At 38.3% G+C, this 17,137-nt stretch overlaps 1 protein-coding gene across 1 annotated transcript; it reads left to right on the plus strand.

Moving 5' to 3' along the window:
• The first annotated feature begins 6,207 nt into the window (after nucleotides 1-6,207).
• On the plus strand, nucleotides 6,208-15,677 carry LOC131159357 (uncharacterized). The gene is made up of 4 exons (XM_058114215.1): nucleotides 6,208-6,553; nucleotides 6,668-6,775; nucleotides 14,645-14,719; nucleotides 15,157-15,677. Exons 1-4 carry the CDS (start codon nucleotides 6,420-6,422, stop codon nucleotides 15,386-15,388), a joined length of 549 nt encoding a protein of 182 aa, XP_057970198.1. The 5' UTR covers nucleotides 6,208-6,419; the 3' UTR covers nucleotides 15,389-15,677.
• Nucleotides 15,678-17,137: the final 1,460 nt, after the last annotated feature.

Below are 17,137 nucleotides of genomic sequence, written 5' to 3' on the forward strand. Positions count from 1 at the left end.
CGGCCAATTGCAGCTAGATCTAGCTTTCGGGCCACACAACCCTGACCATGGGGGTAAGCATGAAGTAGTGAATATCCTAAGGGCAGTCATAAGTTACAAACACGAGTATATTGGTTATCAGGGACACTCATGAGTTAGATGAAAATGGAAATGCAACGAAAAATGGAAATGAAATGAAAGTGGAAATGCAATGAAAGAAAATGAGGGAAGAAATAGTGTGAGTTAATAATATAAATAAATGAGACGAAGTAAAACTCTCTGCCTGAGGGCTTACTAAGTAAGGTGAGTGCTCTGATAATTATCAGCTGCTGCTGAACTTGAGTAATCATGTAATGACCCGAATTTAGAAGGGTATTTAAATAATAAAATAGGGGAATGGAGACCGGAAACAGAAGGAGGACGACATTGAACTTTAGGAGGGAAAACAAAAAAAGGGATTAACAGGACTTCGTCGACGAATACAGGGGGTTCGTCAATGAAGGCTTAAGAGAATTCATCGGTGAACACAAGGCTTCGTCGACAAGAAAATACCGAGAGGGGTTCTGAGGTAGCCTGAATTTCGTCGATGAATACAGGCTCTCGTCGACGAAATTTGTGAAGGACTCGTCGACGAAGAATGGGCTCGTCGATGAAATCCCCTGTTTTATATATACAAAATTCGGATTTTTAAAGCTTCTTTAAGAAGCCAACTCTCTCTCTCTCCCCTTTGGTTCTTTCTCTCTCTTCATTTTTGGGATAGTTTTACGCCGGATCGATGATCCGAAGTCACCACGACGCTCTTGGCGGAATTCTCTCCGAATCTACTGGAGCGGATCATCGGTGAAAGCAAGAAAGGAAAAATCCCAAATCTAAGGTAATGCTTTATACTCAATTTTTGGATTTGTGACAGTTGAGAGAAGCGTTGTACGCGTTAAAATATTAAAGTTTAATACTGGAAGTTTCCGTTTCCAGGGGTGTTGATGGGAAACGTTGGGAATCATCCCTAAGTTGAGGAAAGACTTTTAAGCCTAATTTGACTTAGTGATAGTTATAGAAAATGTTGTACGTATGAAAATACTAAACTTTAGTTCTGGTGGATTTCATTTTCAGGGTATTAAGTCGAAAACCCTGCGGGTGTAGGGAAGAGTTTCTTAGGGGCTATTCAGAAATCAATTAGGGGATAAACTAAGCTAGTTTCTATTTTTGAGAAAATGCTTATATATATACTTATCATTTGATTTATGGAAAATGTATATGTTTATATATATATATATATATATATGTTTTATATTTGCAAAATACTGTGAAAATGATCGTATCTTGAATATGTGGAAAATCTGTTGTGTGGCATGAGTAAAACTGTTGTGAAATACTGTTTTCTGGGAATGTGGATGATACGAATTTTTATGATGGAAAACCGGCGTACAGGCCGAGATTTTTATGTGATTTGCCGGCGTACGGGCTGTGCTATGTGACTGTGATTTGCCGGCATACGAGCCGTGCTATGTGGTGTGATTTGTCGGCGTACGGTCCATGCTATGAGATGTGATTTGCCGGCGTACGGGCCGTGCTATGTGATTATGGTTTTCCAGCGTACGAGCTGTGCTATGTGTAGCTGGCGTACGAGCCGAGCTATGATAAAATGTGTAATACCGGCGTACGGACCAATGATTTTCAGGATACACATATATATGTGAAATGATATGATTGATGTGAAAATAAATGATATGAGATATTTATGTATCACGGTTTTAGTATATGTATATGATATCAGAACCTGGTTGGCTTGGTTTAGGCTAGCACTTGCACGGTACCGTTGCTATGTGTCCATGGTCTCCGTGATCATGATATCTGTGTTAACGCCGCTGTACGGAGTGGTGTGAGATTGGATGGTCGATGTGGTCATTTTCAAGAAGCGTGCTGTTATCGCCCTTGGTGTACAGACCAGTCTAGGTAGACCCATCGGACCTACAGACTAGACTATTGACTTGGCAGTGGTCGGCCAAACATCGTCAGGTCTCGCCTTCGGGCTACACAACTCAGTCATATGGGGGTAATACATGACAATAACCAGCGAACCTACCAGGATTGTTTTATGATATTATTATTATGATATGAGATGAGATATGCTTATGAAATGCAGTATGTTCTGCCATGTTTTGATATGTACATGTTTTCCTATATTTGTTAAACAGTACTGAATATGTTGTATATGGTATATGTAGAACACTGAATACTCATGTTGTCACACACTAGTATTAGTTTATTTCTCTTACTGAGAGGTGTCTCACCCCTAAATTTCATTAACTTTTCAAGAGCCCCAGATAGGAGAGCGGGAAAAGCCCCACTGATATAGAGCAGTTATCTGCCCTTGTCGGAAGGGTAAGTCTTGGTTGGGACAGTTAGATTTTTTGTGGGAATTGTCCCTTGATTTATTTTTGGGATGTATATACTGAGAGATAGTGTTTGTAGTACTCTGGTATGTGTTATGCACATTATGATGAGATGTATATGATTATATACTTTCTGCTGCGTAGGCTTCTATTGTATGTTCTGTTATATTCCTGGTACCCACGGGTCTAGGTGGATGGTGACCTGCTGAGCTGGAGTGTATGATGTTGATTTTATTATAAAAAAAAAAAATGTGTGAAAATGAGCAGGTCGTGACAAATCGGGTAAGGTTGCAAACGATATCAAGGCAGAGGGAAGCTGCTTGTATGGGTAGGTAAGCTTCCTTATTCTTAGGAACTTCGCTAGTAAACATGAGTTGTGTACGAATGATTTTGGAAATGAAATTAAAAGCTTTTAAAAGCTTGTGATGTATATATATACGAGTATGAAAATGAATTTGTATACTTTCTCATATGGAAATCATTTAAATGAGTATTTTGATATAACTGAACTCATATTACCATATACTGTAAATAATTTATTTTCGTCTTACTGAGATGTCTCTCACCAAATTATCTAAAATTTTTAAGGAACAGAGACAAACCAGGTGATAGGGCTCCGAGATAGTGTGGAGCGCATACCCTGATATACAGGATGAGTGTTGGACTGAGGAGGTGTAATTTCCCTAGGGTTGTGTTGTTTTGGGTATGATAGAAATGTATATGTTTATGTATAATGATACTCTGGGTATTGTATTCTAGATAATTTGTATTTTATGACTTCCGCTGTTAGGTTAATATAAATGAAATACCTGTTTACCTAGTGCCCAATGCAGGTCGGGTCATGTGAGTGGTATCAAAGGTGTTGACGTGACCAATATATGATTGTTTAATATTGTTTATATAAAAAAATGGTATGAAAAATCGGGGTGTCACAGTTTGGTATCAGAGCCTAGATTGCTAGGCTCTGCAGACTTTAGTAAATAGAGGAATACAATACCAGAGTATAGGAATGAATTTTGAGGAAAATAAGAGATGGGTAGATTGGAAACGAGTCAGTTATTGTGAGAGGATGAGATGAGAATTTGGGTTCTATTTTGTGGCCTAGAGACAGGGGTACTAGGGTTGTTTCTGTGTTTTTCTTGGGGTGAAGATTTCAGGAAAACCATGGATACTATCGTTGGGTCTTGTTTCAGAGTGGTAGGACTGGATCTTAAATGGGAATTGAGGATATGGAGATAAATGGTCGTAAAAGAATAATTTATGAGTGTATTGGTTGTGCGATAGTAATTGTATGTTGAGACTAGTTGTTCCCTTTGCAGGATGGATCCGGGAAATAGTAACACGAGTGTGGGAGGTGATAGAGCAGGACCTTCCCAGCGAAGACCCTGACGCAGTATTGCGTAGCGTCCCCCAGCAGGTGATGGCTGAGATGGCTAGGAACTCGGTGGAGCGGAGCTGCACGATTGAGCAGTTCACACGTATGCGGCCCCTATCTTTTGTTGGAGGAGCGGACCCACTATTAGCAGAGAACTGGGTCTAGGACATAGAGGACACACTAACAGTCCTCTCATGTACAGACGAGCAGAGAGTGTTATTTGCTATATTTAAATTGACTAGGGAAGCAATGCACTGGTGGAGGTCGATGAGACTACTGGAGAAATAGAGGCTTGACCCTGTAATGATGACGTGGAGTTGCTTCAGGGAGATTTTCTTCGAGTGGTACTTTCCCGCTACTGTTAGGAGTGCGAAGGCATTAAGTATCTGTATCTGACACAAGGGCCTTTGATGGTGCAATAGTATGCAGCGAGATTCATTGAGCTATCCCAATTTGCCCCGTATCTGGTGCCAGATAAGGAGAGGAAGACGAGGAAGTTTGAGGAGGGCCTGAGGCAGAACCTGTATGAGCAGGTGGTAGACTTCCAGGCTTAAACCTTCTCAGAGATAGTAGACAGAGTTGCAGTGATTGAGAGCAGCCTACAGAGAGGTGCAGCAACACAGAGTCAGGGAAAGAGGTCCGTGCCACCTGATTTTCAAGTAGGATCCAATCGAGGGCCATAGAGGAGATATGATAACAGAGGGGGATGATGATAGGGAGACTTTCACCTGAAATAACTTTACAATCCTTAAATGATAAAGATCAACCCTCCTAGTTAGAAAAAAATCTATTTGACTTCTATTTTGTCTACTTTAAAAGGTTATTAAGTGTTTTTTTCTCTTCTTAAAACAAGTATTCATTATACTAAAATCATATGACATAGCAAAGTTTAAGATCATCTCTCCAGACTCACTTTTATTTCCATATCCATATCCTCTACATATCCTCTTATAATTTTTATTATCTCTTCCAATGTATCCATTTAGATCTCTTCCTATAAATATTTTCTTAATCGCTAGTATGCCTTGTATAATACTATTTATATCTTCCCAAAATTAACTTTTAAGATTTTCTGCTAAGCTGACTTAAGGAGCATAAACACTAATAATATTTATTATCACTTGTTCTAGTACCATCTTGATTTTTATAATTCTATCTCCTACTTTAGTTACATCCACAACACTATCTTTTAAGTTTTTGACTATAATAATGTCTACTCCATTCTTATGTTTTTCTTTTTCCAATGTACCAAAGTTTAAATCCTGATTTACCAATTTTTCTAACTTTCTCCCCCACCCACTTAGTTTTTTTGAAGACAAATTATATTAATTCTTCTTCTAATCATTGTATCCACAATTTCCATGCTTTTACCTGTAAGTATCCCTATATTCCAAGTTGCTAATCTAATCATAGTTTCCTGAAATAATGTCTTTACCTGCCCATGTCTAGAATGATGCAGGAACCCTCGCATATTTGACATCGTACCCAAGAGCCAACACGGCGCGTCGCTTCAGGGTGATGACCTAGCCCACCCTTGCCCACTTTTTGCTACACTCGGGTGGTTCAAGTGCAATGCATCACTCGTAGGGGACGCTCCAACAAATATTCGGTAAGGATTCATATCATAGTGTTTTAACAAAATTTACGCTGGCTGTCAGCTACCTAACGCAACCCTCCTCTTTTAAATGTGTGAATGGTGCATGAAGGAGTGAAAAAAACTAAAGAATGGGACAAATTAGAAAGAGAGAATGTATTTATAGAATCCATAGGTTCTTTAGAGAAAATGAATTCAAGGGCGTGTAAAAGAGAGAAGCCAATGTGGAAGAGTGCAACGATGAATCATAGAAAACTAATAGACATACCTACAAATGTAGAAGTGTAGGATTGTGAAGAACTCCGGAAGGCTAGGAATTAAGAGGACTTAAAGAGATAAACATCACAAAGAGGGGAAAAGTTGAATGATACAAAATGAGAACATACTCATGAATTCACTATAATACCCTGAGCAAGTGTAGAATTTGGATTGAACTTGTCATGGTCATGAATTCGAATAAGTTAGAATTGTGTTTCCAAAACTCAATTCTTATACTAAATAAAATTTTCAAAATCTAAAATTTATCTTTAACCTTTCTTTTCTATATTAGTTGAGTTTCAAATGTCAATTCAGCTATCGTTTGCAATATGGTTATGGAAAATATATACTTAAAAACACATTATTTGAAAAAAAAAAATTGAAGTTGAGTTCCAATGGTGAATTGAATTTCTAAAATAAAAAGAATTATATATATATTTTTTAATAATACTAAAAATATTTAATACTAGTAACCCAATTTTCGAATGCCAAAACATCTCTAAGTAATGGTGAACTCAATTTGGCAATGAGTATTATTTTGCAATATGTTTGTGGAAAACTTATTTAAATTATATTATATATATATGTTAAAAAAAAAAAAAAGAACTGGCAGCTTTCTTAAGTGTCAAGTGACGCCAAAATTGGGTTATATTAGAAACTTGGATCAGAAACCCGAAAACCCGAACTCTGTTTGGAGCGGAGACAGTTTTCGTGCACCTGAAAACCCTAGGCCCTCGGTGCCTCGTCTCTCTAAATCGTCGTCCACTTCCTCCGCCTCAACTCTCTCTCTCTCCCTCTCTCTCTCCACTACGGAGAAACCATGAGAAAGCTCAAGTTCCATGAGAAGAAGCTTTTGAAGAAGGTTAATTTCCTAGAATGGAAGAGAGAAGGGGGTCACAGAGAAGCTCATGTTATGCATCGTTATCACGTCACTGGGAGGGATGATTATAAAAAGTGAGTAAAATCTTTATCTCTGTGTGCGTGTGTTGATTTTGTAATTTGTATGCGGATACTTGAATTGGGCTGTGCTTATTATGTAGTCCTTAATTTTTCCGCATTATTAAATAGGTATTCGAGCGTGTGCCGGATGGCGCAGAAGCTTGTGAACATCTTGAAGCAAATGGGCCCAAGAGATCCCTTTCGGATTGAGATGACCGATTTGCTCCTTGAAAAACTGTGAGTAACTGGTCGTACAAGGGACACGAAAGTTCCTTTTTTTTTTTTTAATAAAAAAAGTTCCTCATTGTGGTAAATTAAAGCGTGGGATTACTGCAGGACTTCTTTATGTTAAGTTTATTTTGATTTTAGTATGAATTGTTTCCTGTTTCATCATTTTGTTGGAAAATGAGGAACTCAGCCTACCTGTTTATGATTTGTTTGGAGAAGTCAGGCTCCACATTGGTTGTTTGTTAGGGGATAAGTCATTTTATAGCATCAAAAGCTCCTGGGAGAACATTATAATGAAAAAAAAAAATGTTCATTGTTTGTTTGGTGGGGTTTGAAAACCTTAGTGAACATAACGGATACATAATTCGATTGCATTTGGTTTTTCTGTATTCAATTGTTAATGGACGTTAGATAACCAAGGATTGTTTGTTCTTGTGGGCAATTGGCAAACATTAGTATCAGTGGTACTCTGCAAATTTTGATGGTGTAAGGCTGACTCAACTTGGTGGAGTCAAGGTGATGCTTGGTTGTTTTGTTACAAGAGCTTGCCGACCATGTCATGTATGCTTGTCAGCTACAAATAAAAATGCCGGCCTTGGCTGTTTCCTTCTAGAATTGAACTTGCTTTAATGTTTAATGTTCTCATTGCATATGGTGTTACCAGTTAGCACTGCAACAGGGAATTCTTTCTACTTGACTCTTCTTTTTGTCTAAACTTTTCTTTCTTCACTTATTGAAGCTTTCTTCATGTTCTTTTTGTTTGAATAATGTTATTTGGAAGGCTAAGGTTCCTTTTAGTATCAAGACATTACTTGGACATAAAGTCTCAACAGCATTAATATGAATGACTTGTCGTAGGTGAGGAGGATATGTAAGGCTATTAGATTTCTGCAGGATGTGTTCATAGTTTAATGAGACTAATGCGCATCAGGTGGCTAGACAATTTTAGGTAACACTTCTCTATTTCTGGTAAATCATGGTTAACACCACAAGCAGTAGAATACTTCATGATTTCATGTTGGTGCATTTTGGGGTTCTGGGAGAACTACAAGAGGTAGAATTTTGTGTAAATTTCCTGTGCATATTATTCTTTGGACTTTGAGGCTTGAGAGGAATGTTAAGATTAATGACAAGACGAATGCCTCTTATCTATTATGTGACAGTTTTTTTCCTAGCTTCTCATAGGAGGATGCCTCATTCTCCAACTCTTATATGTCTACGTTTTTTTTTTTTTCTAATTATTGAATTTCTTTTATTATTGAAAAAATTCAACTTAGTGATTGTGTATGAAGAATATATTCGTGTATTGTATAGGCTATATTCAAAAATCAATTTATTGATATCTTTTATGAAATTATGATTTTAGCATAGTTGATAGCATACGAATACATACATAAGTGCATGCATGCATACATACATACATACTTGTCACGGTCCGACTATTTTTGCACTGTTGTGAAGGGCCGTGCGGCGCTAGCTAAAGCACTCTTGCTTAACTAGCCAGCCTATCGTTTACCAACATTCATCCACGAAGCACTTTCATTAACATTCATTCAGATAGCAGTGGAAACAATAATCAATTCATGAAAGTCGTGACAAGCAAGCAGTAACATTGAAGCAAACGTAATTCATTAACAAATCCTCCGTTGACATATTGTACTTAGCGAGGGAGGCAAGTAGGCTAAGCACGTTGACAATTGCTAATGAGTTTTACAATGACTGATGAACACTCACCCTCCCCTAAAGAGGTTTTTATGTAATTATCATCTTGACACTAGGAAACATCAAAGTGACCGAGGAGTCATACTGCCTTATTTGGCTTACAAAGACTCTACTAGTAGAAAATAACCCTACACTAGTATTTACATGATGGAAACCCATCCCAAGCACATGAGATAAGCGGTCACAGGCAAGCATAATGCCCTGAACAAGCTTAGCTCGTGACATTCTCCCCCACTTATGCGGTTGACGTCCTCGTAGACTTTTGGCGATAGGTACACTTCAACTTTGTCCACGAATGACTTCAAATCTTCCGCAGAAATTCAGCTGATTTCTTTGTCATCAAGGCACTTCCACTTCACTAAGAACTTTTGCCGCTTCTTCCTTGAGGATATGAACTTTCTATCTGCAAGGATCTCTTCAACTTCATGTCTGTCAAGTTGCACTGTCTTCAACTCTGCGTTGTTTGACTGACTTCTGCTCAGGTCGTTGGTGTTGGCGTTGAATGGCTTGAGGCAGTTGACATGAAACTGCGGTCTTCTCTCCTGATTTGCCCACTTCTTCATCTGCTTAGAAGCTTTCTCCAGATAGGCTTAGGCAAACTTTGCATTTTGTCTCCCTTCACTGGTGAAGATGTACGCCCTAGGACGCTTTCGTTTGTACGGCTCGCCCACTGTGTGAGGTAACAGTGGCAGCTGGCCTATAACAAGCTCAAAAGGGCTCTTGTTGATTGTTGAGCGCCTTTGGGTGTTGCCACAGAACGGAACCACATCAAGTAGTTGCACGCCATTCTTCTGGTTGTCGTTGACACAATGGCACAAGTACTCATCTAGCAGCTCTTTGAATCTCTTCATTTGTCCGTCTGTCTGTCGATGATAACTCGAAGAGATGTCAAGGTGTGACCTGAATATCCTGAAAAACTCTGTTAAGAAGTTGTCAGTGAACATTAAATCTTGGTCACAAATAATAACTTGGGGAAAACCCCAATATCCCACAATAGTCACAAGGAACAATTGTGTCGTCTCCTCTACAAAACAGTACTTTGGTGCGGCCATGAAAGTACCATACTTCTTCCGCTCCCCCTTGTCTTGTTGGCAAGTGAGACAAGTTTTGGTATAATCAACCACATCATCCCGTGTGTGCGGCCAATAATACCTTCCTAGTAGTCTTGTCATTGGAGTCATTCTCTGCGAATACCCCTCAACGAACTTCCTGCAGTATCTAGTAAGGCCAAGAAAGGAACGCAACTCCTTCACTGTCGTGGGGATCTTCCGTTCTTGAATCATCCTTACCTTCTCCATACCCCTCCGGATACGACATTGTTCAACCACTTGACCAAGGAATTTGTTGCTCCGCTGAGCGAAAGAGAAATTCTCCTTCTTCACATCCAGACTGTTTCCCCTCAGCCTGTCGAACACCTTCTGTAGATGCTCTTCATGTTTCCTCTGAAACAACACCGATGCTCCCAACGGCGTTTTGGAAGGGCGAACACATCCCCCTTCCAATTCATCAAGCTGTTTCCCCAACTCTACTATCTCTCGAGGCGCAATCCGATATGGCCCTTTAGCAGGTGGCTTCACTCCTGATAACAACTCAATCTCTTGCTCCACAGTCCGTCGTGAAGGCAAATTTTGAGGCAGCTTATTCGGCAACACCTCCTTATACTCATCCAACACCGCTTGGATGGTCGTAGGCTCCAACTCTTGGCCTACTTCTTTGTCTACCACCACCGTGGCTAGACGTGTCTGCTCACCTTGACCCAATCTTTCATTGAGTTGTATGGCTGAAAGGGACTTCCCATTGTCTTCTTTCGTTGCAACGACTTGCACCATGCACGAGTGATCTCCCATCAGACACAGGGAACCAGCCGAAGGCACTAGCACTGCCCTCGTCCTCATTAGGAACTCTATTCCTAGAATGATCGGATAGTCATCCAATGGCACCGCTGTGAAATTCGCATGACCTTTCCACTGTCCAAGCTTTATAGCCACTTGCTTGGCTACTCCCAGAGTAGGCTGGGCTACAGAGTTAACTGCTTTCATGCGTCCTGTATCCTTCTCTAAGGATAAGTTGAGTCTCCATGCTTCCGACTGCGAAACAAAATTATGAGTAGCTCCCGTATCCACCATAGCGCGAGTACTCTTCCCATTTATCCTCAAGTCCACAAACATTAACCTTTTTGCTCGTGTAACTTTAGGTGTTTTTGCCTGCTTTTCTAATGCGTTCACCAACCGCACTGAACCCACCCTCGGGGCATCATCCTCTTCCCCATCGTCTTCCACTGCTTGTTCTGCAATAGAAGCCTGTAAAGCATTAGGTGATGCTTTGTGAGGGCACTTCAAAACTCTACGAGGACCTCGACACAAGAAACACTCAATTTTACTCTTCCCCTTTCCATTGGGTGTGTTGAACCCTTGAGACGACGAAGCTTCCTGTAAGGTTGATGATATAGAGTCAGCTCCCCCACTCTTGGGTTTGCCATTCTTGAAAGACTTTTCATTGTTTCCCTCTCCGTCAAACTGTTTGGACAAAGTGGTATTGTCACCAGCGTAGTCCGTCAAGTATTCTGCAGCCGCTTGTGCAGTTGACAAGTCTTGAATACTTTGCCTATGAAGTTCAGTTCTTGCCCATGGTTTCATCCCCTAAAGAAAATAGAACAACTTGTCCTTCTCCAACATATCCCGAATATCTAACATTAAAGCAGAAAATTGTTTCACATATTCGCTGATCGACCCCGTATGCTTGAGATCTTTCATATTTCTCCTTGCATTATACTCAACATTCTCAGGAAAGAATTGGGCCTTGAGCTCTCTCCTCAAGTCTGCCAACTATCAATTACACAACTTCCATTTTCAATTTCTCTGTACTTGGTACGCCACCATAGTTTGGCATCACCAACCAAGTACATGGTCGCAGTATCCACCTTTGCTTGTTCTGAGGCCATCCTCACAACGCGAAAGTACTGCTCCACATCAAACAAGAAGTTCTCTAACTCCTTGGCATCTCGGGCACCCCCATACGTCTTGGGTTCTGGCACCTTGGTTTTGCTAACTCCCGGAGCGTTGGAGTTCCCCATAACAAGAACCATCACATTCATCTTTGCATCCAGATCTGCTATCCGGGCCTGCAAAGCTTCCACTGTATGGCGAAAGTCCTCTGACAAGTCGCCTAGCAAACCTGTTTGATGTTTTTGTGATCCCATCACCTCATCAACAAGTTCTCTCATCTGGGCCACCTCCGCGGCCATAGTGTTGGTTGTTGTCTCAACCTGTGCTTCTAGCACGCTGATCCTCTCAGCAGTGTTTGGTGCCATGGTCACTTACCAAAGCTTTCCAATCCAACAACGAAGGCAATCGAATTCACGTAGCAACTCAACCTTGGGCTCTCACCAAGTGTCACCAACTTGGCTCTGATACCAAATGTTACGGTTCGACTATTTTCACACCATTGTGAAGGGCCGTGCGGCGCTAGCTAAAACACTCTTGCTTAACTAGTCAGTCTATCGTTTACCAACATTCATCTACGAAGCACTTTTATGAGCACTTTTATTAACATTCATTCAGATAGCAGCGGAAACAATAATCAATTCATGAAAGTCGTGACAAGCAAGCAGTAACATTGAAGCAAACGTAATTTATTAACAAATCCTCCGTTGACATGTTGTACTTAGCGAAGGAGGCAAGTAGGCTAAGCACGTTGACAATGCTAGTGAGTTTTACAATGACTGATGAACACTCACCCTCCCCTAAAGAGGTTTTTATGTAATTATCATCCTGACACTAGGAAACATCAAAGTGACCGAGGAGTCATATTACCTTATTTGGCTTACAAAGACTCTACTAGCAGAAAATAACCCTACACTAGTATTTACATGATGGAAACCCATCCCAAGCACACGAGATAAGCGGTCACAGGCAAGCATAATGCCCTGAACAAGACTGCATGCAGGCACACATGTATCTTTATATTCATGATAGGAAACTTATAGAGACTACATCTCTAACTTTTAATAACTCTTTTTTGTAATGGATTTTGATTTCATCTATTGGTAGTTCTTAAATAATTTATACAAAATTTGATGCCCACAATTGGTCTATGAATGAATCTAACCATTTGTGAATTGTTTTGGGTTTGGCTCTAGGAAAGCTCATGATGAATTTGAATTGATAAGAGCTTGAGCTTATGAGCTCGAAGAAGTAAAACTTTAGCTCGATAGACTTGTATGTGTGTGCTCGCATTGTTATGTTTGAACATGAACCTGACTTGAGGTCAATATTTTACTCATTGACTAGCCTAACCAACCTGAGCTCAAACTTCTCAAGATCAATTTAAGATTGAGCTTGAAAAAGTAATTGCGTTTGAGTTGAGTTTGGTCCTGGTATTTTCTTTTCAACTAAGCCGAGCTCAAATACCAAGTAATTGGCCCATTTGTAGCTTTAATCCACATGCCGAAAGACTAGTGATGATTTGATTTAGATAAACCCAAAATAAATGTTATGAGATGCTGTATTTTCTGTTCTTTGGATTGTAGGAGAGGACTTCTTGTCCTTCAAGCCTTATATTCTGTTTTTCGGATATTAATAAAATAAATTGGCTTCTCTTAGCCCCCAAAAAATGTTATGATGATGCTAGTTAGTTTTTAAAAAATTAATAAATAACACTCTTGGAATAGTATGTTGGAAATATAATGGAAGGAAAAATATTTACTAATAAAATTTATATTAAATAAAAATACAAATATTTATTAGAAGCTGAAGCATGGAAGGACCACAGTCCTTTAAGTCATTGCACGCACGACCTCCAAGATTACTCAGTGGCTGGGTTTTGTGTGCACTCACAAACACCAGAGCGATAGGAAATGTAGTGTCGTTTAGTTACTCAACTAAATATAAATCTCAAACAAAGAGTAGAAGATAAAGTTATTTCAAAGAAGAAAAACTGTATCTTGAAATGGAGCTAAGTCACAATTTAGATAGGTAAAATTATGTATAACTTCCAGCATCTTAAATACAAAACCATTAAAGTAGTAATTAATATTTTTAAAACGTTAAAACTAATATATTAAATTTAACATATACTTAACTAAAATAAAATCGATGACCTATTGAACAAATATTTTTTAATTTGAAACATCTTACATTAATATGGTAATACCAACATAGTATTCCAAGATGAGCTCTTTTTATGAAAACCTTGGAGATTGAACGGTTCTTTTTCTTTGTCTTTTCTCCCTCTATTTTTTTAGTAATTTGATCTTTATTGCACTTTGCTGAAAATAGGAGTTTTCATTAAATATCTTTCCATACTTTTTACATCATTTGATTTATGTGCGTGTATTCATGTGCCTGTGTTTGTATGTTTCCTTACTTTAGGCATTGTCCTTGCACTAGACCTTAAATGCATGTTGCCCCCCTTCTAAGAGATAGGCCTAGGACAGCAGCACCACCATGTGGACTTGAAACCCAAGTAGTCAAATGTGACAACCTTATTCTCCTAGATTGATTTCCACTTCCTTCCCCACATACCAGGGTTTAGAAATGATCGCTCAGTTATCAATGCTGTTCTACGAGATAGGGGAAGGACCACAAATGAGCTGCAGGTCTGCAAAACCTATTTAAGTTGGTATCGATCCTCCTCCCACTAGGGTGCAGGGGAATCTTGAGCTTAGGAAGAATGCAAACATTCTTTTAATGGGATGATGTGTTTTCAATAATGGTCGCCTGAAACCTACCCTATGAAAATATGAAATGCTTAGATGAGCAATCAGCCTCTCACTTTCTCAAGAAGCCTTCAGCTGCCTGCTGAAGTGGCCATTCTAAAACCTAGATGCTGAGATTGCACATATATTTCTTTGTTTGCTCACGGAATAGATGGTACAATGATATGGATAATATAACTTTTAATTCCTAAATGCGATCATTTTTATGAAGATGGGAGCGTAAAATTTATTGTAATTTATTACATCAAGATTTTTTTCCCCAATAATTGTCTTATTCTATCCAACGTATATGGATATTTATACTGAACCCCAAACGCTGAACTTTGTAAAGAAGTCATTCTCTTCTTGATGTCAATATTGAACCTTTTTTCTGGTTGGATGCCATGCATGGATTGAATAATTCAATTTTAACACCTTGTGTATTTCAATCTCTATGGCAGGTACAATATTGGTGTGATACCAACCAGAAAAAGCTTGGCTTTGTGTGATCACTTATCAGTGTCATCCTTTTGTCGGTAAGCAGTCACCCATGGTTAGGACAGGAGATATGGTCCTTTATCAAAAGAATTAGAATCTTTGGCGCATCATTTTTGTTTTGTTTGAAAATTTTGCTTAATGGACCTTGATAACATCAACAGAACCTGCCTGCTATGGTATAAAAAACCAAGGATTTGCCATAATGGTATAGGTACTCAAACCCTGTGTGGAAACTTGGAGTTTGGACCTTGGAATTGTATTTAAATGAACTCGAACAAAACACAGGACAAAATTATTTTGAGTTTCATTGAAATCCACATTAATGCAAATTCAAGTTGTCAAATCCACACTCCAAAACGAAACCAAAATCACCTATCTCCTATAATTTAAATGGGCTGGATTTTGATTCTGTTTGGTCTGCTGCTATTACTGGTCTCCCATCTGATACACCCAAACATGCAATCTCTTTATGTAGGCGGCGGCTGTCGACTGTTTTGGTTAGGTTGAAGTTTGCTGAGCATTTGAAAGAAGCTATCACGTACATCGAGCAAGGGCACATCAGAGTTGGCCCAGAAACAGTAACTGACCCAGCATTTCTTGTTACAAGGAATTTGGAAGATTTTATCACCTGGGTTGATTCATCCAAGATAAAGAGAAAGGTGCTGGAATACAATGAGAAGTTGGATGATTATGATGTAATGAATTGAAGGGGAACATTTTTAATTATTACAACATAAATTTTTTGTTGATTTTCCTCCTTGCTAGAGAAAATTTATTTTCATTTGAATGTATTGGGGCACCTCCAAGAGCAGTTGTATTCCTGTCGTTCATTGATCTTCTATCTTGGGCCACAGTGGCGTACGAACCTAACTGGTGATAACAATTGGAAGCTAAATCAGTAGCCATGGTAAGAAATTGAATGAATTATGTAGTTGTGAGCCCAATATACCACAGTTTGCCCATGCACTTCTAATATTTGATTGTCTTCCTTTAAAATTTGAGTAATTTCTGGATTATCTTGGGTGGGTCTGTGTGATTATTTAGTGATCATTGAAAATTTGATCTAGGTTGATGAAACTCTTTTAACATTAGAAATGGTATTATGGGTGGATATCTAGAGAAATCAAGTTTCCAAATCCATCATGTCAGCCTCAATTAGGGTGATGTGATGTTTCTGGTTATGCAAATGAAATGTTTTCTAACTTCATTTATCTGTTTTTTTTTTTTTTTAATATATAATCACCACTCTAGGTTCCTCAATAAGAGCAACTAGAAGACAATTGCTGAAGGCTATCCTTGGCTCATTAATTGCTCTTTGTAACAATGTGTGTAATGGGTTTCTCATAAAATATAGGGCAAAAACACTTGCTTTCTCTAAGGTCTGACAAAAAAGTACTTCTCTTAAAGTTTTTAAAATTCTATAAAATTTTTCTAAAGTTTAAAAAATTTTAGGAATCTTTTCTTATGTTGGTTAAAGATGCACAAATTTTTTCTTATATTTTGAAAAAAAATAAATCTTCTAAGGAAAGATTTATGTTTTTTTGGTAAATTTAAGAGAGATTTACGATATTTTTAAAATCTCAACAGAGCCCAATGGAATTTTTGAAATCTTTTCAATCTCAGGAAAGAGATGTTATTACTTTTTTACCAAATCTGAAGGAGTTTGTATCTTTGACTTAAAATATATCCCAAATCAAACCAAGTGGTTGGAAGAGGTCCTGCACAAAAGTTTTTGTTGCTTTCAGTCTTTTGGCAATATTGTTTTACCTACCCAGGAACTTTTGGTTTAGCAATCAGATGCTCAGGTGGTCACAACATCTATACCAACTAAAATAATTCTCCATGTCACCTACCAATCTGAGAAAAATGGAGTACTTGATCAATCATCAAGATCACTAGGACATCTGGGTTTCTTCAATTGTTGAAAATTGCTAACTAGGCGAGAACTAGATATGTGGAATTGACTCTATCATTTTTTATTTTCAAAACACTCCACAAATAAACTCGAAACAGGGTGTTAGCAATGTAGGTTTCCACTCCAAATGTATGTATCATACAATTTATATTGGATTTCTTCATACAAACGACGACATCTCATGAAGGAAAACTATTCAGTATTTGAATCCTTATTAGCATTTTCAATTCAAATTGATGAGATGACAGACAACAGCTCATTTTTCAAAACTTGTATTATTAAGGTAAAAAATAAAGATTTATCTAATTGTAGAAAATATTTTTCATTTTTGATTTCTAAATTGCTAAGTAATTTCTATATTTTTCATTTTTTCCAAGATTTTTCAACTTTCCTATACAGTTTCAAAAATTAGAAAATAAGTTGGTATTTCTATAATTATTTGAAAATTTAAAAATGGAAAATAAAGCTATTTTCCCCAAGAGTGTTGTGCCAAAACTTTTTATATAAAAATAATTAAACATTAAAAGATATGCTGACTTTC

This window comes from Malania oleifera, chromosome 7 (assembly GCF_029873635.1).
Source record: "Malania oleifera isolate guangnan ecotype guangnan chromosome 7, ASM2987363v1, whole genome shotgun sequence".
Lineage (NCBI taxonomy): Eukaryota > Viridiplantae > Streptophyta > Magnoliopsida > Santalales > Ximeniaceae > Malania > Malania oleifera.